Here is a 24,645-nt window from a genome sequence, read left to right as displayed (position 1 = left end):
AGCAACAATATCTAGATCTGCCTCTAATATCAGGGCTTGCAGATCATGAACTTTGTTGCTTAGACTGCGAGCATTTGTGGTCATCGCTTTCCAGCTATTTTTCAGCGATAATCTCCTTTTTCGTATGGATTTTTGTGTCGTTTCACTTTCCGCTGCAATACTAAGAAATGAGTTGCTGATATTGCTTTTGTTGCAGCCTTTACTACTATCACATCTTTTCTTTTGCCGGGGGTGGTCTCTACATACACCACCCCCACCTTCTAGTTTAAATGCCTAGAAAAATATTGTCTAAATTTCTCTGCAAGGTTTCTTTTTCCTGCTGTGCACCTTGTCCCGGGGCCGAACGCTGCTAACAGGCGGGGCCCCCGAGGTCGAGGGCAAGTTCGAGGTCGGTGGTGCCCCGGTAGCCGCGACCGAGGGAGTCGAGACCGAGGTCGCCGAGGTCGGTGCCCCCGAGGTCACAGCAGCCCGCTGCAATTGTTCGAGGGCTCCAGACAGCTCCGAGGAAATCAATGCTCGGAGCAGGTCCTGGAACGCCGAGATCCCAACCATGGTAGGCAGGTCCGAGGCCGGGGGATGCTCCCTGGAGGGCGACCTCAGTCTCGAGTATTCCCTCGGGGCATTAGTGGCCGGAGTCCTGGGCGGGGCCGAGGACGACCCACCCGCCGCAGAGGAACTCGAGGATGGCTTCTTCGACGACCCTGGAGTCGGGGATGGAAAAGAGGACTTACCCGAGGCAGGTTTGGTCGCAGGTGTCGGCTTCGAAGTCGAGGTCGAGGCACGCGGCGACGCCGAAGGCGCCGAGGTCAAGGCCGGGGCCGACGTCGAGGCCTTCCCGGGCGCGGAGTCAACTGTAAAAAGCTCCGCCATCCTGGCGCGGCGTCGACGGAGCGCTCTAGCCTGAAGAGTGGAACACCGATCGCAGGAATTAGTCGGGTGCTCGGGGCCAAGGCAGAGCAAGCACCACCGGTGGGGGTCAGTGATGGATAGTAACCGCTCATACCGGGTGCATTTCTTAAAGCCCGTCGAGGGACGGGACATGAAAAAGAAAGGGGCCGGGAACGAACGAAGTCCCGCGGCCACGGCTCCCGGGAGCCCCCGGAGCCGAACGGAGGAAACAAACCTTTTTTTTTTTTTTTGACGAAAAACGACGTACTATGAAGAAAAAACAATAAATAAAGCACAGCGACCGAGCTAAACAACCCAGACGCGGTGTCAGAAGGCTGAAAAATAGGAGCTCAATTTCCACAGGGCTTCTGGCTCCGCGGAAAAAACTGAACTGAGGACCACGAGGTGGGATGCGCCCTCTAGTGGGCAAGAAGGCATGCACATGCGTGGTGCAGTGTAGCAAACTTGAAACTTCAATCAAGTTTGCTTGAAAAGCTGTCCGCGCTGGGGCTCCGTAGATGACGTCACCCACATGTGAGAATATGCTGCCTGCTTGTCCTGGGATAATAAACATTAAGTTTTATTTAAACAGTTTTTAAAAAAAATCTTGATTAATAAATTTAAGGATATATGGGGGCCATTAATAAATTACTATAATGAATAATTAGTATTTTTCCCCTATTAATATATATGTTTATAGGGAGGGAGGGTGGGTTTTAGTTCTCATTGATAAATAAAAATGAATGATATAGTTATTATATTATGTGATACTTGTCTATAAAGTATGTTTCATGTGGGGTGGGTTGGGGTTAAACCCTTTTGTGTGAGAACTGTAGAATTTCAAGTGGAATTGTATACTATTTGAATGAATTTCTGTACACTTGTTGTAAAATTTAAAATGAATAAAGATTAAAAAAAAAAAAAATCTTGATTTTAGCTCTCTGTTCATGCCTCCTGCAGAGAGAAACGGACATCACAGCTAAACTGATTAACCAGATTAGCTGATTCTGCCTGTTCAGATGTCTGGTTTTCCCTGTGCAGGAAATATGTATGTACCAAGCACAAACTCAAATTAAGCTTCTAGTTGAGAATAAAAATGGCTGGAAAGAGTCAATCCTAAAACAAAAACACAACATATTGAAAACTAAAACCTCATCAAGCTGCCTATACTATCGACCTCTTTTACATAGTCACGCTAACGGCCCCGAAGCTCATAGAAATTTAAAGGGCTTCAGGGCTGTTGCCTTGCGGCTTTGTAAAAAGAGGCCGTATGTTTTGGTTTTAGGATTTGTGGGTATATTGGTAGAATGAAGAGCCCACATCTTATAATAAGGCACTTGGAAAAGCAGGATTATAGACTGAGTAGACAGAAGATGAACCCCAGCACCATATTCACACCTATTATAAGGCCTTTTTGAAAAGAAAAAAAAACAACCCTTGGTGCCTATTAGCATCCTATTTCCAGGGATCCTTCCCCAAATAAACTCACAACTTTGTTGGGATCACTGCGATGATTTTCCATACAGTGCTTCATCAGCTCCTGCTGGTCTAGATTCCGGGCTCCACAGTAAGGGCAAACAAATGTAGACCGATTTGGAATATTGCTAAAAAGAAAAAAAAAAATTGTAATTTATAGAACTAAAAAAAAGGAGCATCATCAATTCAATCTCTTAAGTTAGTAAAGAGAGGATATAAGGAAAAATTATGTCTTACTGATAATTTTCTTTCCTTTAATCACAATCGATGAATCTGGAAATTGTGAGTTATGTTTGTCTACCAGCAGGTGGAGACAGAGGGCAAGGACGGTCATATAGGACGGTTAGCAGCTAAGCCAGCCAGTATTCCACTAAGAAAGAAGTAAAACCAAGGAAAAGAACAGCAAACTTCTTCCTCACATTAGCTATGAGCATTTAAACAAATGAACAATAAGCATGAACCTGGGGAAATAAATCTATGAAAGGCTGGGATTTATGTACTCATGAGTACATAAATTGTGGGATATAATAGTAAAGCATTCTTCAGACCAGGAGAGAAACTGAAGATGATGCACCAAAGAAAGCTTTGCTCATGGTTCAGGAAGTAATGCTTTGAAAAAGTATGCAAAGGCGACCAGGTAGCTGATCTACAAATTTTTTCCAAGGACAGTGCCCGCAATTCTGCCCAAGATGTGGAATGTGCTTTCAGGGAAGCTGGAGGCTGCTTACCCACTAGAATATAGGCAGAAGAAATAGCTTCCTTAAGCCATTGAGCAGCGGTGGCTTTAGATGCTGAGGCTCCCCGTTTAGGACCTGCATATGGAACAAAAAGATTGTCAAACCGACAAGCTTGACTTGTAGGTACTGGAGGAGAATCTGGTGTACACCCAGAAATCCCAAAAAACTAAATTCTTCCTTAGTATTTTGGATAGGCGTTTAATCAAATAATCAAATAAACTTGAAAAAAATAAACTTGAAACTTAATAGCCCTACTTAAGGAAGGTAAGAACACATCAGCTGGTTCAGATGAAAAGTCAAAATCACTTTGGAAAGGAATTCACAGTTCTAATGGTCACTTCAGCCTCTGCAAAACGAAGGACACGGAGTTTGAAGCTTAGAAATTCTTCTAGCGGAGGAATTAGCAACTAAGAAAACAAATTTTAAGGTGAGGTCTTTCAGGGTAGCTTTTCAAATGGTGGTGCCTTAAGCAAGGACTTAAGCACTAAATTGAGATTCCATTCTGGACAAGGGGAATGAAGAGAAGGAATGACTTAGTTCAATCCTCTTAAAACACAAACCATATCCAGATACACTGCCAGGTGGTAATGAAGATATCCCCTAAAATAATCCAATGCTGCAACATGAATCTATGTATTGAAAGCTAAAATGTGAGGTAAGAAACTGGATGACTGGAAAGAATTTGGAAAAAATCAGGTGAATTGGCAGACCGTAACAAATGGAAAGCCAACATAAAAAGCTACAAACTAATAAAAGACAAACGTAAAGCATTCTACTCTACTAAAATCAACTTAGCTTGTAATGGTTCATAAGGAATCAATACAAAAGAGCTGTTCAACCTGATCATAGAAACTGACGGCAGAAAAGGGCCACGGCCCATCTAGTCTGCCCACACTAATGATCCACCCCCTAACTTCCTCCGTGAAGAGATCCCACGTGCCAATCCCATTTTTTCTTAAAATCTGGCACACTGCTGGCCTCAATTACCTGTAGTGGAAGACTATTCCAGTGATCAACCATCCTTTCGGTGAAAAAATATTTTCTGGTGTCACCATGAAATGTCCCACCCCTGAGTTTCAACGGATCATGAACTTATTCGACACCACTCGCTACACTCTACCCGTACACAACATTAAGCTACTCTCTGCGAATGACTTAGCACTGCATTTTGATTCAAACACCTAAGAAACAACTTTTCAACAAATGACCCCAGTGATCACCAAATAGCTAACATATAAGGAAATGAAATACCAGCAGATATGATCTGGAGTTCCTTTCAAGATTTAGAATGGAATAATTATACCAAACTATATAACAAATACTCAAGTCATATTGCATTCTGGACTCATGTCCCCCGGAAATTATGAAAATGGCGCCATTAGAATTTAAACTATCGCTGCTGCACTACTTAGCCCATAACCTAAAAAATGGGAAGTTCCTCACTAACAACGGTCACATAATAATAACCCCAATCCTAAAAAATAGTAAAGAATCATCAGCTCTAGTAACCAACTACAGACCTGTAGCATCCATTTCATTTATTGTAAAAATCATGGAGGGATTGGTACACACCCAACTGATGGAATATCTTAACCTGTTCTCTCTCCTACATGAAACTCAATCCGGTTTTAGACCTTTATTCAGTACGGACACAGTAATTGCGGCTATCTTAGATAATTTGTGTCTATTGTTTAGTAAGGGCCTCAATGCTCTGATCATGCAATTTGACATGAGCTCTGCCTTTGATCTAGTAGACCATGGGAAAATGCTACAATGTTTAGACGCTATTGGTATCAGGGATGAGGTGTTGAACTGGTTTCATGGCTTCCTTGTGTCCCGTACCTATCAGGTACGGTTCAATTATGATCTCTCCAATACCTGGAGCAATCCATCCGGTGTGCCGCAGGGTTCACCGCTGTCCCCATTGCTCTTCAATGTCTACATGTCCTCACTGGGCGCGCAATTAAGCCAGCTGGGAATAAAATTATCCAGTTACGCCAATGACTTTACGATCATCATCCCATTTGCTAATTCTATCTCGGAAACCATTCCCAAGGCATCAGAAGCTATAAATTTGATGGAGCAATGGATGACTGACTTCAAGCTCAAACTTAATTCAGAAAAAACGAAATTCTTTGTTGCTTCGCCACATCCGTTTAATAACAAAAACCCACTATGTATCAATAACCTTAGTTATCCCATTCAATCTACCATGAAGATACTGGGTGTAACTCTGGATCAATGCCTAACCATGAAAGGCCAGGTGGACTCCTTAACCAGGAAGGGTTTTTTCACTCTCTGGAAACTTAGATCCATCAAACCATATTTTGATAAGTCAGTATTCAGAATCCTGGTACAATCCCTCGTACTAAGTCAACTTGATTACTGCAACATCGCCTATTTAGCAATCTCCCAAAAGAATATGCGAAATTTATCTTTGGGCTAAAGAAATTTGATCAAGTGACACCTTACTACCGGCAGTTGCACTTGCTACCAATGGAAGCACGCGTAAAGTTTAAGTTCGCCTGCTTCTACTTTAAAGTACTATACGGACTAGCCCCTAAATACATAACTGACCTTTTCTCCTTCTCAGCCAACAGACACAAGAGAAGCTCACATTCGAACTTCGTTTCCCCCCCAGATAAAGGATGTAAACTAAAAAAACACCATGAACACCTTCTCTCACATTAGGCAGCATTATGGGGTAAAGATCTAGAACAATTACTCTTGCCCACTACTTACGAGGAATTCAGAAAGCGCCTAAAAACTTATTTGTTCCTAAAGTATCTAGACAACTGACCCATTCATCTCTTTCTCCTTAACAGTTCTTTTGTCCTATTCCCACTTTTTTTCCTTAACCTCTTTTAAATTCAATCAACTTGTACCTCTTTTAGTCTTTTGTAAACCGCATAGAACTTCACGGTATTGCGGTATATAAACTGTTATTATTATTACTATTATTATTAACTCTTTCTAAATACCAAACTTTAAAGAGTCTTCAAACTCTAGCATAAGCAGCTGAAGTAGAACATTTTCTAACATGAAGAAAATAGAAATCACTTCCTCCGATTATCCATTCTTTCTCAGCTTTGACTGCTCAAGAGCAAAATCAAAGTGAGATGGCTCCTCCATCTGAATGGGACCTTGAAAGAGAAGCCCCTGTACCTGGGGAAGGCAAAAATGGTCAATCTGTTACTAGATGATTAAGATTTGCGTAGCAAGGCCTTCTGGGCCAATCTGGTGCTACGAGGATCACGTTTCCTGGATGAAGTAGAATTCTGGTAAGTACTCTGCCAATTATTGGCCAGGGTGAGAACACATAAAGCGGGTCTGTCTCCTGCTATGTCTGAAGCAATGCATTTAGGCCTTCTGAACCTTACGCTTTTCTTCTGCTGAAGAAGCATTAAAATTTCATGTCTGGATGCTATGAGATTACATTACATTAGTGACTTTTATTCCGCCATTACCTTGCGGTTCAAGGCGGATTACATAAGAGATTATCTGGACAATTCCAGAAGAGTTACAGAGTTGAGAGGGTTACTTTGGGGGATTGAGATTCAAAACTGGAGTCTCTGATTTCTTATTATTAAGGCAAAAACTTGCATAATTCCCACTCCTGTGGGTCCAGTGAGTTCCTGCTCGGACATTAAACACTTCTGCAATTTGAGGAAAATGAAATAAATCGAATGCGTTTCTCCACCCACTGGTAATGTAGGCAAGCCTTGCGAGCTAACAAAGAACTTCAAGTGCCTCCCTGTTTATATTTGTTACTGTTGTCACATTGTCCTATAGGTGTCTGACCAGACTGTCTTGGATTGTAAAGCTCTCAAGGCTCAGCAAACTGCTCTGTGTTCCAGAAGGTTGGTAGGCCGTAGAGATTCCATCTCGGAACAAATACTTTGAATATTGTGGTGGACACATTGAGCTCCCCATCTGTTCAGGTTTGAATCCTTATCACTACAACCCAAGATGCAGAAGGCAAGGAGTCATTTGGCACAGGTTACTCAATTGAAGCCACCAAGATATGATGAGTCTTGCCTGAGGAGACCAAACGAATCTAATATAATCCTGAGACATTGGAGACCACCAGCCACACTGGAGTGGAAGGTTTTACTGGTGGTTTTAAATTATGGAGTCCCTTCATGAAGCGCTTTATAATTGGATTTTTCCATCAAGGGCTGGTCATGAATAAAATCATGGTAAACTGCCAAAGCAGTCAAATTAGTTCTTTCTGAAGAAGTAGAGAAATGTGAGCTAGACAGATGTAAGAGAGTTAATTATCTGTGAAAGAGAACAGTTGTAAAGGTTTTGACCTTTAGATTTGCATTACTGGGAGAAACGATTCCACTTAAAAAATAAGTGCTCCTTTTAAATTCCCTTCTGGTTGCTAAGAGAATGTCAAGCACGGCTGGAGAGAAAGAAAAATCATTGCCTACTTGTCTTGTAGGAGTCGCACCATGAGCACAAGAGAAGGCAGGTTTGGGCGAAGCAGAGACCTATTGTTTTGAGTAATGATATGTTCGACTAGAGGAAGATGCTTTGGTGGTTGAATGTAGAAAGCATCTTCTGCCACTCTGTCTGAAGCTGGAATCTAGAGTAAAATTGAGGACATTTTGTATTTGTAAGGGAGGCAAAGATGTTCATCATAGGTATCCCCAGAGTCATACGAGACCTTGAGTAATTGTGCTTTTAAGTACAATTTGTGAGACTGCAGTTGATGGTTTAGCTTGTCTGTAATGCTCTTCTGGGAGCCTAGAAGATAAGTCACTATGAGATAAACATCTAGTTGCAATGTAAGTTCCTAGAGGTGAATTGATTCCCGACAGAGATGTCAGGACCCTGTTCTTCCAAGTTTGTTGAACTGGAGTCACATGGTGGGAAAGGACGTGTCTGAATGTCTGCACTAGACCAAGGGTTTGCAGGTAAAATAATTTTCCTCTGGAAAGGATGTCAAAATTGAGCCACCAGCACAGAGAATTTTTTTTTTAGCTCTTGAGACAACTGAATCTTGGTCATAAGAGGTTGAATGTGTTGGTTCCAATGATCCAATGATGCAAGGCTGCCCTGTGAACTTCTAAAAGCTAAGTTATTCAGCATTTCATATTCTGCTCTTTTGACTGGTTTTCAGCATTATATCTGCTTAATTTCTCTTCTCCTCCCTGTTTCTTACTAAAAAAATATAAAAAAGCACAAAAAAATAAATCCTTCTCTTTCCTCTGTTAAATCTTATTTCCTCTTCCTGCATTTTTGTTTAAAATACTGTGTTTTAGGTGGTATAGAGCCTATATTTCTGGTGCCTGTGGCTCAGGGTGACTAAAGTAGGGAAAATCCTGTTATAAATCCTGTGTTTTAGGGTAGCACTGATAGAACCTGCAGTTTTGTTTAAAATACTGTGTTTAGGTGGTATAGAGCCTATATTTCTGCCTTACTAGTAGTCTTACTTATAGTCCCACCAACCCCAGGGACCACTATTCATATATAGAGACCCATATAATCAGGACTTCACAACCAATCAAGATGACCTTTATTCTATGCAATCACTGTGGTGCTTTAATTCCAAGACATACTATTTGGAGGCTTAAGGCTTGCCCCATCTGTCTTCAACTTGCCAGTATTAAGGAGGAGCTCTGCAAACTTAAACAGGAATTGAATACAATTAAAGCAGCTTCCATCACTCCACAAAATCATACCAACTTACCACCTCTACCTCAAAGAATAAAACAGCCCAGGAATAAATGGGTCACAGTAGGCTCAGGAAGACTGCGACATGTAACACAGAAACATCCACCTTCACTAATATTACCTCTACAGAATTCCTTCGCTCCACTAGTGCACTGCGATACTCAAGAAAACAGAAGGGAGGTGGGACTGGAACCAATGAAGGTAACTCAAGAGAACAAGCGCACCCTAAGTACAAATAAAAAAGCCAAAAACAGAAAACTATTACTGTTGGGGGATTCCATCATCAGAGGCATTAACCTTGGAACACAGGACGAGGAGACCAAAATAGTGAAATGTCTTCCAGGATCCTCAGCTACCAGGAGTTCCAGGCAAATACTGACTATAATTAAGGAAGAAACTAAGGATTTTAACACTGATGTTGTTATCCATCTGGGAACAAATGACCTGGCCAACAACTCCACACTTGCAGCACAGAAAGCTTTTCGGGAGCTTGGTGAGGGCGTGAAACCTTTTGTAAAGACTTTAGCTTTTTCTGAAATACTGCCTGCATATGGAAAAGGAGAGCAAAGAGTGAAAAACACAGAGGACTTTAATAGATGGCTCAGAGCCTGGTGTCATCAAGAAGGCTTCAGGTACATAGAAGGATGGGGAAATACATGGAAGGACAAGAAGCTATATTGCACTGATGGGCTACATCAGGGGTGCCCAACGCGTCGATCGCGATCGACAGGTCGTTCGCTCAGGCGACCCCAGTCGATCGCACAACAGGTTCCCTTCTTCCCTTCTCTTTTTTTCCCCTCCTGACTGGCCCGCCTCTTAAAGAACGCTGGCCAATCAGAGTGCTGGAAGGGCGGGGTGAAGGTCGGTGGGGGACGGAGCTCAGCGCATCACAAGAAATAGAAGCGCCTGTAATGATTGAGGTAAGAGCGAGGCCTAATGCTGCCCGATATACAATTTTAAAACCCCCAAAATCGGCCTCCCAATCAGTGGCGTACCGAGGTGGGGCGGTCCGCCCCCGTCCCGGGTGCACGGCTTGGAGGGATGCACAGCCGTCTGGGTCCTCCTGCCCTTCCTTTCCACCGGTCTGCGCATGGGGCTCGCACCCGCCGCCCAAATGGTGCTGTTGGTTATTGCGGGAGTTGACGGCACCATTCGAGCGTCGGCGCGGGACCAGGCAGGCGCGAGCCCCGAGCGCGGACCGGGGGAAAAGAAAGGCAGGATGACCTGGACCTGGCCGGCTGTGCACCCCTCCAAGCCGTGCACCCGGGCGGATCGTCCCCCTTCTAAATCCATTGTACTTGTCTTTTATTCAGTTCCACTAATGAGCATTGTGACAGGCAGTTCTTATGGGGCAGTTCTTGGAGGTATTTCTTTGTTTTTCTGTGCCTAAGTATTCTATTAATTTAACTTCCTTATTCCTGTGGGGATCTCCAAAGAGGACGAATGGGAGACAGCCGGTGGCAGGTGGTACTTTAGCAATTCTTACAGGTTGCCATAGGCCTCAGGAGCTGTCTTCCCTCTGCCGTGGTCCTGCCCCTCATCTAAGTCAGAGACAGGCTTGGGGCAGAGGGAAGACAGCTCCTGAGGCCTATGGCAACCTGCAAGGATCGCTAAAGTACCAGCGATCCTCTCTGCAGATTGCTCTCTGCTGGATTTAGGTAAATGGATGTGGGGAGGGTAGGCCTTCGGGGGGGGGGGGTGCAGGCCTTCAGGGGGGGAGTCAACCTTTGAGGGGGAATGTGCAGACCTTCAGGGGGGGGTCAGGCCTTCAGGGGAGGGGGGCTGTATAATAAAAAAATATTTGAACATAAATACAAAGTACACTCGGTATATATATATATATATATATATATATATATACAATAAAAATGCTAAACATATATATATTTATGTTTATATATATATATGTTTAGCATTTTTATTGTTGGTAGATCATTTTGACTTGGTCATTTTAAAAGTAGCTCGCAAGCCCAAAAAGTGTGGGCATCCCTGGGCTACATATTACTACAGCAGGAAAAAGAAACCTTGCTGGGAAATTTAGACAATATTTTTCTAGGCATTTAAACTAGAAGGTGGGGGTGGTGTATGTACGAAGGACAATTATAGAGACCACCCCCGGCAAAAGAAAAAATGTGATAGTAGTAAAGGCTGCAACATAAGCAACATCAGCAACTCATTTCTTAGTATTGCAACGGAAAGTGAAACGACACAAAAATCCATACGAAAAAGGAGATTATCGCTGAAAAATAGCTGGAAAGCGATGACCACAAATGCTCGCAGTCTAAGCAACAAAGTTCATGATCTGCAAGCCCTGATATTAGAGGCAGATCTAGATATTGTTGCTATCACAGAGACGTGGTTCAGTGAATCACATGGATGGGATGCAAACATACCGGGATATAATCTTTTTAGGAAGGACAGAGATGGTCATAAAGGTGGAGGAGTAGCTCTCTATGTAAAGATCAATATCCAAGCGACCGAAATGCAAGGGACCTGGGGAGAGGAAGAAGCGATATGGATTGCTCTGAAAAGAGAAGATGGAACTTCTATCTACGTGGGTGTAGTCTACAGACCTCCGACTCAATCGCAGCAAATTGATAAGGATCTGATTGTGGATATCCAAAAGTTTGGAAGGAAAGAGGAGGTTCTGCTGTTGGGAGATTTCAACCTGCCGGATGCGGACTGGAATGTTCCGTCTGCGGAATCGGAAAGAAGTAGGGAGATTGTGGGATGCCTTTCAAGAGGCTCTGCTAAGACAAATGGTGACGGAACCCACAAGGGAAAAAGCGATATTGGATCTGGTCCTCACAAATGGAGAGAGTATCTCTAATGTTCGAGTGGGTGCTCACCTGGGTAGTAGCGATCATCAAACGGTTTGGTTTGATATAACGGCTAAAGTGGAGAGCGGCCGCACGATACTTAAAGTCCTAGATTTCAAACGTACGGACTTTAATGCAATGGGAAAGTACCTGAAGAAAGAGCTGTTAGGATGGGAGGACATAAGAGAAGTGGAAAGACAGTGGTCTAAGCTGAAAGGAGCGATAAAAATGGCTACGGACCTTTATGTGAAGAAAATCAATAAAAACAAGAGAAAAAGGAAGCTGATATGGTTCTCCAACCTAGTGGCTGAGAAAATAAAGGCGAAAAAGTTGGCGTTCATGAAATGTAAAAAAACCCAAGAAGAGGAGAGCAGAAAGGACTACAGGGTGAAACTGAAAGAAGCCAAGAGAGAGATACGTTTAGCGAAGGCACAGGCGGAAGAACAAATGGCTAAAAATGTAAAAAAGGGAGATAAAAATTTTTTCAGATATATTAGTGAAAGGAGGAAGATAAAAAATGGAATTGCTAGGCTAAAAGATGCTGGGAACAAATATGTGGAGAGTGATGAGGAGAAAGCAAATGTGCTAAACAAATACTTCTGTTCTGTGTTCACAGAAGAAAATCCTGGAGAAGGACCGAGATTGTCTGGCAAAGTTACACGAGAAAATGGAGTAGATTCTGCGCCGTTCACGGAGGAGGGTGTTTATGAGCAACTTGAAAAACTGAAGGTGGACAAAGCGATGGGACCAGACGGGATCCATCCCAGGATACTAAGGGAGCTCAGAGAGGTTCTGGCGAGTCCTATTAAAGACTTGTTCAACAAATCTCTGGAGACGGGAGTGATTCCTGGGGATTGGAGGAGAGCGGATGTGGTCCCTATTCATAAAAGTGGTCACAGGGATGAAGCAGGAAACTACAGGCCGGTGAGCCTCACTTCAGTTGTTGGAAAAATAATGGAAGTGTTGCTGAAAGAAAGGATAGTGTATTTCCTTGAATCTAATGGGTTACAGGATCCGAGGCAACATGGCTTTACAAAAGGTAAATCGTGCCAAACAAACCTGATTGAATTTTTTGATTGGGTGACCAGAGAGCTGGATCGAGAACATATGCTAGATGTAATTTACTTGGATTTCAGCAAAGCCTTTGATACAGTTCCTCATAGGAGGCTGTTGAACAAACTTGAAGGGCTGAAGTTAGGACCCAAAGTGGTGAACTGGGTCAGAAACTGGCTGTCGGACAGACGCCAGAGGGTGGTGGTTAATGGAAGTCGCTCGAAGGAAGGAAAGGTGACTAGTGGAGTCCCTCAGGTTTCGGTGCTGGGGCCAATCCTGTTCAATATGTATGTAAGTGACATTGCTGAAGGGTTAGAAGGAAAAGTGTGCCTTTTTGCAGATGATACCAAGATTTGTAACAGAGTAGACACCGAAGAGGGAGTGGAGAATATGAAAAAGGATCTGCAAAAGTTAGAGGAATGGTCTAATGCCTGGCAACTAAAATTCAATGCAAAGAAATGCAGAGTAATGCATTTGGGGATTAATAATAGGAAGGAACCGTATATGCTGGGAGGAGAGAAGCTGATATGCACGGACGGGGAGAGGGACCTTGGGGTGATAGTGTCCGAAGATCTAAAGGCGAAAAAACAGTGTGACAAGGCAGTGGCTGCTGCCAGAAGGATTCTGGGCTGTATAAAGAGAGGCGTAGTCAGTAGAAGGAAGAAGGTGTTGATGCCCCTGTACAGGTCATTGGTGAGGCCCCACTTGGAGTATTGTGTTCAGTTTTGGAGACCGTATCTGGCGAAAGACGTAAGAAGACTTGAGGCGGTCCAGAGGAGGGCGACGAAAATGATAGGAGGCTTGCACCAGAAGACATATGAGGAGAGACTGGAAGCCCTGAATATGTATACCCTAGAGGAAAGGAGAGACAGGGGAGATATGATTCAGACGTTCAAATACTTAAAGGGTATTAACGTAGAACAAAATCTTTTCCAGAGAAAGGAAAATGGTAAAACCAGAGGACATAATTTGAGGTTGAGGGGTGGTAGATTCAGGGGCAATGTTAGGAAATTCTACTTTACGGAGAGGGTGGTGGATGCCTGGAATGCGCTCCCGAGAGAGGTGGTGAAGAGTAAAACTGTGACTGAGTTCAAAGAAGCGTGGGATGAACACAGAAGATTTAGAATCAGAAAATAATATTAAATATTGAACTAGGCCAGTTACTGGGCAGACTTGTACGGTCTGTGTCTGTGTATGGCCGTTTGGTGGAGGATGGGCAGGGGAGGGCTTCAATGGCTGGGAGGGTGTAGATGGGCTGGAGTAAGTCTTAACAGAGATTTCGGCAGTTGGAACCCAAGCATAGTACCGGGTAAAGCTTTGGATTCTTGCCCAGAAATAGCTAAGAAGAAAAAAAAAAAAAAAAAAAAAATTTAAATTGAATCAGGTTGGGCAGACTGGATGGACCATTCGGGTCTTTATCTGCCGTCATCTACTATGTTACTATGATCTTAGAGGAACCAATGTAAATGCCTAATGTACAGCTGAACCATAAGTAGTACTTGGACTGTTGTCGCCATATGACTGAGAAGAATCATGAGCTGTCCTAGGGCAATGTGACTTGTTAGAAGTTTGGAAACAAGTGCCTGAGATTACTAACACTCGATCTGGAGGAAGAGTGACGTCAAAGAGTGGGTTGCTCCAATGAACTGTATTCTCTGAGTCAGGATGAGATTTGATTTCTGGTAATTTATCAAGAATCCTAACTTGGTGAGGATATCTACAGTAGACTGGAGAGCTATAGAGAGTTTGGCAAGGTGATTCTGCCTCTATTAGCTAGCTGTCAATTATGATTAAGATCCCTTGTCTCCTTAAGCAAGCTGCTACTGCTACCACGATTTTGGTGAAGGCTCTGGGTGTCGATGAGAGCCCAAAGGGTAGCACTTTGTATTAAAAATGTTCCTCAGATAGAGTGAATCTTAAAAGCATCCTGTGTGCAGGGTATAAAGCGTTTCAAGTTTATTTAAAATTTGGATATACCACCTGTATGGATGACCTTTTAAGCAGTTTACAATTTAATTTTAAATGAGAAATGAAAAGAACGCCATAATTAATAAGATGGGAAAGTAAAAGCATAAGAGAATACCATTCAAAGATGAGACAACAAAGAACAAAAACATGTACCAGAATATATAAGAATGTAAACATACAAATATCTATATCTATAGTTATCTATTATCTCTGGTGCTAGTTGATCTGGTCCCAAGCAATTGGGAAATGGGCAAGGCAAGAAACTACTTTCCAAAAGCATCCTGAATTAGAAAGGATTTAAACTGTCTTTTAAATGTTTGCAGTGATTCCTCCAAATGAGAGTACAAAGGTATTGCATTCCAGAGGAGTGGCCCGGCCACACTAAACATCCTGGTTCGCACAGTTTCAAGCTTAATAACCTGAAATGATGGACTATCAATTGGTTTTGTGAAATCAATGTAACCGATAATGTAGGAATATAAGGTATTAACAGTCTAACTAGATAAAAATGGAATGCCTGTGTGATGCACCTTATGAATTAAGCAATGAATTTTGAATTGAATCCTACGAGTGATGGAGAGCACGATTCTCAGATTTCAGTAAGGGAGTAAAGTGATCTTATTTCCTGGAATTGGTCAACAATTTCACCGCCATATTTTGAACTGTCTGTAACTGTTTGATCTCTGTCATTCAAGACCATTATAGAGAGCAATGCAGCAGTCAAGTGGCATGGAATGTTGATAGTTTGGGGGTTTTTGGCAGGTACTAGTGACCTGGATTGGCTACTGGGCTAGATGGACCATTGGTCTGACCCTGTTAGGCTATTCTTATGTTCTTATGAATGATCAGAAAGGAATGTATTAAGATATAGAGGGCTGACACCGAAGAGAGAGAGAAAAAAAAAAAAAGAGATACCCGACAGAATACAGCATTCTTAATCTGTAAAATCTCTGCTGAACCACACAAGAAATCTAGCTATGAAAAAACTTAAATTTTGATCAAATATCACTCCAAAAATCTTAATACACTTCTCCCTCTGTATTCGCGGGAGTTATGGGTGGAGCTGACCCGCAAATAAGGAAAAACCGCAAATAACTTTTTATATGTTATTTGCAGTTTTTCTGGTAAAACTCTAGTGAACATGATGAAATCGCGAATAAAAATCAATATTCACATTCACAATTCTCTCTGCACACTGAAGCAAGTGCTGGGCAAAAGCTAATTTCTCTCTGCACGCTGATGCAAATGCTGGGAAAAAAGCGTCTTAACTTTTTAATCGGCACTCTTGGATGATGTCATTTGGGGGGAGGAACCAGTAAGGTAAAAAACACGAATAATCGAAGTCGCAAGTAATTTTAAGGTACATTTTTCTTACTCTGGGAGACATTTTTAGGCAAGCTGGGCAATAGGAGCTTGAATGGGAAAGCTCCATACATTTAAAGCAGGCTTTGTGGGTATCCATTGAGGATATTTTCCCATTACACTTTCTGCAGCATTTAACCCCAGGTTTTAATTGCCATGGGGAAAATTATAGAAGCCAAGTCAAATTTTCTTAAGAGAAAAGTCCCAACAGTTTCACGTGAGAAAGAAAAATCCCTCCTGTGGTCTTAGCTGGATGGCAGAAAAAAGAGCACTGAAAAGCGACAGCCTTTCTCCCATTGGCTGTCATAAGGTGTGGTTGAAATGTCCCCTAACCACGCAGAGCCCACGTTCCTTTAAAATTACGCAAGGTGATGCAACTTTTGCCCCAAGACCTAAGAGATGCTACCCTGCACGACTTGTGAAGAAGGGAGGACTTAGCTCTCAGGATTCAACCCAGGTTTCAAATAGAAGGTCTTGTGTGCTAAACTGCCCAGAGAAGAGTATCTCTGAGCCAGTCTCTACTCTCTCTCTCTCTATCTTCACTCTAATCTCTTGTGGAGGAAGAAAGCTGACAGCAGTACCAGCCCCCCCTAAAGGGAGTAAAATCAGCTCTGAGCTATTTTCTCTGGCTCCATCTGCTGACAGGGCAACACAGCTCACTCATCTGGACTGGTTTGGGACAATAAATAAATAAGAATTTACCACAACCCTCAGATTCATGACCACAAGTCTGCACGACAAACAATACAGTTCAAATGCAATAGCCACATCCCAACCAAGATGCCTAAAAGGCTGCAATGAAGTACCTGGGAATTGGCTGCGAAGTTGGAACAACTGGAACAAATTTTGGGCAGTTGGCCATCTGTTCTTGTACCTTGGCACAGGAGGAGATGTGAGATCTCATTTTTGTTAGGGTAACCTAGAATAAGAACAGTGATGAATACGAGAAACCTTAGTGCATCTCTGTCACTGTCTCAGTCAATAAGCAATGATCTGGGAGCTAACAGAAACAGCAAGAGTGCCTATAATATAAAACAAGACACATTCTATAAACCAGTGCATTGCAACTGTGTGCCACGACAGCGAGATTCTGGGTGTGCCGTAAGACAGTGGTGCCAGCTGACCGCCTACAGGATGTGCTTCGCATGGCAAGAGGAACATCCTGAAGGCAGTTAGCCGGCATCCGCGCCTCTTAGCAGTGCCTATATCAAGGTGCTTACCTGCGCCTCCCTGAAAAGTTGGATTTGATAGGGATGCAGTATGGGTGTGGCCTAATACACCACTGCCAAACATTATGACATCCTAACACAGATCCACACCCATTCTGCACCCCTAACCAAGCCCGCTTTTCAGGGAGGCGCAGGTAAGCACCTTGATATAGGCACTGCTAAGTGCTTTGCCGAGTTGTACAGGGAGCTTAATCATTTTTTAAAATTCTATTTTAATGGCATTTTCAATTACACCAATTAATACATTTTGAGTTTTGCGCAAAGCTCAGGTGCTGCCGTTTACATTATCAGGGCCTTATAGTACGACAAATAGTGAATTTGCCCTTCCTCTATTTGCAAATTTCTGTAGATCTATCTGGTGAAAAGATATAGTAAAGTGTATCTTGCAAGGGAATGCATGAGGCATGGGTGTGAGCTGTCTCTGCGTGTCAGTTTGTGTGCACCTGTGACAGACGGAGCTTCTCTAATATATCCTATTGCCTAGGGAAAATGCACCCAAACAAGAAACATTGTACAAATTACACAAAAGGATGTTGGTGATGTAAATATGCTCGAGTGCTAAAATCTTTAAAGCCGTTACCTTTTTACTGCAACCTCTGCAAGGAGCTTTATATGATGAAAGCTGCTTTTCTACGATGGAGGCCTTCTCCACTTTCTTTGGGTCAAAAGGCATGCGACACAGAGGGCAGAGCGGGGATGGAACTTGCAGACACGGTTGCAAACACTCGCCACAAAATCTGTTAAGAGAAGTCCATCTTAGTTCCTACCAGGCATCTCAAGACCAAAACCAACAGAAGCCCACAATCGGGTCACTATGGAAGTGAATATAGACAACAAATGCAGCATTCTGGAGACAAATCATCTGATATTATTCACAAGTGTTGCGAGTGAAACTGCAGAGTGGTTAGCCCTCTCTCTTCAGGGACTTCTCTCTCCCATCTGTCCTCTCCTACCACTGACGTACACCGATCTGGCACAAATCACTCACCGTTTCTACTTTTTGCCTCGGTGATGTCAAGTACCTTTTGATAAAGCCTGTTTAAAATGCACCAGATCAAATTTGTTTATTTCTGGCAATTTTTAGTGTCCTAGATATGCCATTCAAGGTTAACGTTTGGGTCTTTAGTGATCGGGAAAATGTAGAACTGCTGGGATCAGGGCCACTACTGTTCTGAGGTGCTACCCTAACACTGAAGATTCGATTTTGAACAAGGCAAAATTGCTTCACCGTTTGTTTTCCTGCACTGGTTTCCATAGACACAAATAATAATATCTTTGGCACTTGACAGCTAGTTTCTTTGAGAGGGCAGTTTAATTACATTTACACTTACAATATGAGTTTGCAATGGTACGGCAGGGTGAAGGATCAATCTTGATATAGACCAGCACACATAAAGAGTTCTTGGAATGTCTTTCAAAGGCTGGGAAAAGTACGCAGATTAACAGTTATGCATGGAACAACCAATTACAACAGCCCAGCTTTCCTCACATTGCCATTACAGAAGAATAGGAAGGATTTCAAACTCAAAACTTTAATGAGACCCTCATCAAATAGATACATAACCTGTGTACGGTTCATAGACAAGTCGGCGAGAGACAAAGGTGCGCGCGCCAAAGAAAATTACAGTTTTTAGGGGCTCCGACGGGGGGGTTTTGTTGGGGAGCCCCCCCAGTTTACTTAATAGAGATCGCGCCGGCGTTGTGGTGGGTTTGGGGGGTTGTAACCCTCCACATTTTACAGTAAACTTAACTTTTTCCCTACCCTCACAACGCCCCCACAACGCGGCGCGATCTCTATTAAGTAAAGTGGGGGGGTTCCCCCCCACGCCCCCCCGTCGGAGCCGTAAAAATAGTAATTTTGTGTGGCGCACACCTCCGCGCTGCGCTCAATTGTCTGCGCGCGCCTTTGTCCCGGCGCGCTTTTGACCTGACACCCCTGTGTACTGCTTCAGATGCCTTGTACATGCCAAAAAAGCAACTATATTTATTTATTTAGCCCGTTACAAAAGAACATTCATAGTAAAAAGCGGAAGAAACTTTCATGGAGATGCAGGGGGTTTAGCTTACAGTATTTCCAGTATAGGTATAACGTATAGACTAAAAGTACAGACTTGGCGGACATAGGACACAGCGTTTACAGTATAGACGTAACATATAGACTTAGATACAGATGTGTTTTGAACTGCAGCCAGCCTTAATGGTTGTTGTCATTAGGTGCCATCGTGTTTGACTCCTGGCGACTTGATGAATTACAGATCTAAAAAGAAATCCGTTTTGTGCTAGTCTGGAAAGGTCCTCCGGCGTCATCCCCATGGTTGTTTTCAACGTGTGCAGCCATCTGGTTGCAGGTCGCCCTCTTCGCCCGGTTCCTTCGATCTTCCCAAACATGATGTCCTAAGGATCTCCCTTCTGACGGTGTGACCAAAATAAGACAGTCGTAACTTCATCATTTGGGACTTGAGTGACATAGCTGGTTTGATTTCTTCCAGAATCAATTTATTAGTTCTTCTGGCAGTACACGACACACCCAACATCTTATTACTCTCAGGTTTTATTATTGGTCTCCCTTCACTAGTTACTGTTAAAGGCTCGTATAATTTTTTAAATTTGTTGTTTGGTTTTTAAAGCACCAGAGAGTAACTGTCCAACAGCTTTGAGTCAATTAATTACTCTGGGATCCTTTTACTAAGGCGTGCTAGCCATGTCCATAGGATATAATAGACACGTTAGTATTTAGCATGCATTAAAATGGCTAGCGCACATAACGGCCTCTTTTACAAAGCTACGCTAACGGCCCTGAAGCCCATAGAGATTTAAAGGACTTTGGGGCTGTTGCTGCGCAGCTTTGTAAAAGAGGCCATTAGTAAAAGGACCCCTCTGTTAGGTAGTTTTCATGATAGAAACATAGAAACATAGAAATAGACGGCAGATAAGGGCCCACGGCCCATCTAGTCTGCCCACCTTAATGTCCCTCCCCTACCTTTGCCCTGTGAAGAGATCCCATGTGCCGATCCCATTTGGCCTTAAAATCAGGCACGCTGCTGGCCTCAATCACCTGTAGTGGAAGACTATTCCAGCGATCAACCACTCTTTCAGTGAAAAAGAATTTCCTGGTGTCACCTCGTAGTTTCCCGCCCCTGATTTTCAACGGATGCCCTCTTGTTGTCGTGGGACCCTTGAAAAAGAAGATATCTTCCTCCGCCTCGATGCGGCCCGTAAGATACTTGAACGTCTCGATCATGTCCCCCCTCTCTCTGCGCTCCTCGAGCGAGTATAGCTGTAATTTGTCAAGCCGTTTTTCGTATGGTAGATCCTTGAGTCCCGAGACCATCCGGGTGGCCATTCTTTGCACCGACTCCAGTCTCAGCACATCCTTGCGATAATGCGGCCTCCAGAATTGCACACAATTATCCAGGTGGGGCCTCACCATGGATCTATACAATGGCATAATGACTTCCGCCTTACGACTGACGAAACCCCTTCGTATGCAGCCCATGATAACCAAACTCAGAATTATCTTATATTAAAATATCCTTCCTTTAAAAGATATTAAGCTGAAATCTTTGTACAGTAAATCTTGTTTATTTCAGTTGGTTAAACACTATTTTTATTTAATCTTTTATTTTATTGTCCATTCATATTAATATTTTGGAAATCAATTTGGCCTCAAATTAATAGGATGTTAGAAAATCCGGTAGCCTTGACATATGATACGATTTTGTTTGGTACTGCAATGAGAGCTCGGAGTCAAATTTCGTCAAATAACAATAAACTTTTATTTATATTGACTGGAGTAGCAGTTCAACAAATAACATACAATTGGAAGAATTGTGACAGATTAAATTACAACTTTTGGTGGCATTCAGTTTTCCATATATATATAAGATGGAGCGTACATTTGCAACACAAAAAGGATATATTGATAAGTTTAAGAAGATTTGGGGACCATTAACAGATTTTTGTAATGACTGATTTTCATTTTTCCCATACTAAGATAATGGTTAAAGGAGGGAGCGTGGGAGGGGGTAAGGTTTTTATTCTCTTTGTCATAAATTATAAATAATTTATCATAATAGATGTTATTCTTATGCGACAATAACAAAATAAAGGGAGGGAAGAGGATTCATAATTAAATAATAATTGATAAAATCATTACAGTTTATATGATATGTAAAATCACAATAAGGATAATATAAGATATGTTTTATATAAAGTACATTATAGAAATATCAAGTGTATTGTTAAGATAATTATATGAAAATTTATGACACTTGTTGTTATATGAAAAAAATCAATAAAAAACTTAAAACTAGAATGCACTACCAATAGATATTGGTTTATGTTCATCATATCTTCAGTTCCACAAATCTTGGACATTTTTTCTGTTTTCAAAATTTTTATTGTATGTTTAGGATGAATTATTGATGTAACTTCCTGATTTATGTTTCGGTTTATTCTTATTGTTAACCTGCTATAAACAGGAGCAAAGAAAGTAAAATTTTGTTACATAGTGCAACAGAATGAAGTTTTCATTTACAATGCTGTACATATCACCGACAAAGATGCGAGTTCCGCACGAATACAGGATGTCCGGGATGGTATTTGGAGAGACCTCCCAGGAAAGGGGAGTTCTGATCGACAAGTCGATGAAGCCGTCCATGCAATGTGTGGCGACGGCGAAAAGGGCAAACAGAATGCTAGGAATGATAAAAAAGGGGATCATGAACAGATCGGAGAAGGTTATCATGCCGCTGTACCGGGCCATGGTGCGCCCTCACCTGGAGTACTGCATCCAGCACTGGTCGCCGTACATGAAGAAGGACACGGTAATACTTGAAAGGGTCCAGAGAAGAGCGACTAAGATGGTTAAGGAGCTGGAGGAGCTGCCGTACAGTGAAAGATTAGAGAAACTGGGCCTTTTCTCCCTTGAACACAGGAGATTGAGAGGGGACATGATCGAAACATTCAAGGTACTGAAGGGGATAGACTTAGTAGATAAGGACAGGTTGTTCACCCTCTCCAAGGTAGGGAGAACGAGAGGGCACTCTCTAAAATTGAAAGGGGATAGATTCCGTACGAACATAAGGAACATAAGGAGAGTGGTAGAAAACTGGAACACTCGTCCAGAGTCTGTCAAAGGGGAAAACACCCTCCAGGTATTCAAGACAAAATTAGACAAGTTCCTACTGAACAAGGACATACGCTGGTAGGGCTAGTCTCAGTTAGGGTGCTGGTCTTTGACCAGAGGGCCACTGCATGAGCAGACTGCTGGGCATGATGGACCACTGGTCTGACCCAGCAGCGGCAATTCTTATGTTCTTATGAATGGAGAAAGAAGAATCCAGGCATAAGGCTCCTGGATCATAGCGGATGGCATGGTTGGGAAGACTAGATAGGCCATATGGTCTTTATCTGCCTTCATTCTTCTGTTTCTATGCTCCTGATATGATTTCTGCTCTCAAGGAGAATACATTAGCAATATTTACTTTGAGTGATGTAAATGCATCAGTGGCTTAATACATTCACCTGTAATAATAATGGGTACTTCTATCCTGCTTTATCCATAATTATAGTTTTTTTCTTAAATGCCTATACCACAAAAGTATAGAAAATGGTCATCATTCTCCTCAGACTTTGCTTTTGTGACAAGGACATTGATATTTTGAAATTTATCTTTTTTGCAGATAAGCCCAGCCTGGACAACAATTTATTGTTGAACCCAGGTGGATCTAACCCACTTCCTGCTCCTGGAGAGGCTAAGGAAGACCACTCATCTATGGAGGGTACTGGGAAATTGCCAAGAGAGAATGTAGTGGAACCCATAGCAAACCCAGAAATGGAAATTCCGACACTTTTACTTGCGTCGCAACTCAATGGAGATAGAGTACTGGTGCCATGAGGTGGCGAGTCTGGAGGGAGCCTAGGCCCGATTGTTACCGGGAATCCTGAGCAAGATCATCCAATTATCCACACTCAAGCCACTCATGAAGCCTCTGGTAGTTACACAAAAATTACCCAGCCAGAGACGGAGGTGCACCAGTAGACTGCTGATATTGCTGGGACTGAAAAATCATTTAGTGAAATGAAAAATATATTGAAGCAGCAAATGTCTGTCAAAGTTTTACTTCTTAGAAAAATTGAAAATTTGGAGATCAAAACAGGAATTTAAATTTAAGACTATTGAATTTTCCTGTTCCAAAGTTTATGACTCCTCGAAAGGTGTTTAAAAATCTTATGACTATCATCTTGAAAATCGTAGAAACTAATGTTCTCCCATTACAAAAGATTTATTTCATGAAAAGGTCATTAAAGGATCAAAAGATGGTGGAGAAGGAATGGAAGTTTCAGCTTTGTTAGAATCATTGGATATAGAATTTTCTGGATGAGCTAAACTTTTGGTGTCCTTTGTGTTTCATCAGGACAAAGAGATGGTGTTAAAGCTTTATTATAATTTGAAACAAATCTCCTTTAGAGGAGGGAGAATATACATGTTTCCAAATGTCTCAAAGTGGACACAAGTTATGAGGAAAGCATTTTTAACATACCGTAATAAAGTTCTTTCTTTGGGTGCTGTTTATCAACTACGATTTCAATGTAATAGATAGTCAGTCACGCGCCAGAAACCAGCGCGCTGACAATCGAGTGCTGACAATTCAGCGCAAGAAAGAATCGTGCCGCAGGGAAACTTAGTTTTAAAGAGCTCCGAACTGGGGTGTGAGTGGGGAACCCCCCCACTTTACTGTATAGTGTTCGCATTGCTGTTGGGGGGGGGGGGGTTGAAACCCTCCATTATAGAGAAAATGGAACTTTTTCTGATTTTTTTCGGGAAAAGTCCCATTTTCTCTATAATGGAGGGGTTGCACCCCCCCCAACAGCAGTGCTAACACTATGCAGTAAAGTGGGGGGTTCCCCCCATGTCCCCCGTTGGAGCTCTTTAAAACTAAGTTTTCCCGCGGCACGCTTCCTTCTTGCGCCGAATTGTCGGCGCTCGATTGTCGGTATGCGATTATCCTGTCACCTAATAGATACATTTTCTTTGAACCAGCTCAATTACGGGGTTTTCTAGAAGGTAAAGTCAATGACTAGTCAGGAAGATGTGGTGTAATTTAAGTCCATATTTAATTCGCTGGAGTTCCTGCTCTATTTCTGGGTTTGAATTATTCCTGTAATCTCCTTTCGCTTGTCCTCCCATAATCGAAGACTGTATTAAGGATAAATTATTTACCTATGTATTTTTTCTCTCCCAATGGTAATTGGCTGTAACTTTGGGCTCCTTTTCCAAAGGCGCGCTAGCGGTATTAGCGTGCACTAAAATGCCGCACGCAATAGCCGCCTCCTTTTAAGCAGGCGGTAATTTTTCAGCTAGCGTTTGCTAGAGCGTACACTAATCTAGCGCACCTTAGTAAAAGGAGCCTTTGTTTCTATTTATTA

The 24,645-nt window shown here is 42.5% G+C and overlaps 1 protein-coding gene across 3 annotated transcripts in view; it reads right to left on the bottom strand.

Annotated features, from left to right (window-relative positions):
- The window catches only part of RNF166 (ring finger protein 166), a 58,000-nt gene that overhangs the window by 14,934 nt on the left and 18,421 nt on the right, over nt 1-24,645 (bottom strand). For all 3 annotated transcript variants that reach the window (XR_004539300.1, XM_033943023.1, XM_033943021.1), the window contains exons 2-4: nt 17,795-17,951; nt 16,792-16,904; nt 2,378-2,492 (exon numbers count right to left, since the gene is read on the bottom strand). Coding sequence is in view for 2 of the 3 variants with exons in the window: in XM_033943023.1 (XP_033798914.1) it covers nt 2,378-2,492; nt 16,792-16,904; nt 17,795-17,951 (385 nt within the window). In the remaining variant the exon portion in view is untranslated. The remainder of the gene's footprint in view (nt 1-2,377; nt 2,493-16,791; nt 16,905-17,794; nt 17,952-24,645) is intronic.

Source organism: Geotrypetes seraphini, chromosome 4 (assembly GCF_902459505.1).
Source record: "Geotrypetes seraphini chromosome 4, aGeoSer1.1, whole genome shotgun sequence".
Lineage (NCBI taxonomy): Eukaryota > Metazoa > Chordata > Amphibia > Gymnophiona > Dermophiidae > Geotrypetes > Geotrypetes seraphini.
This window is presented reverse-complemented; position numbering and strand designations above follow the sequence as displayed.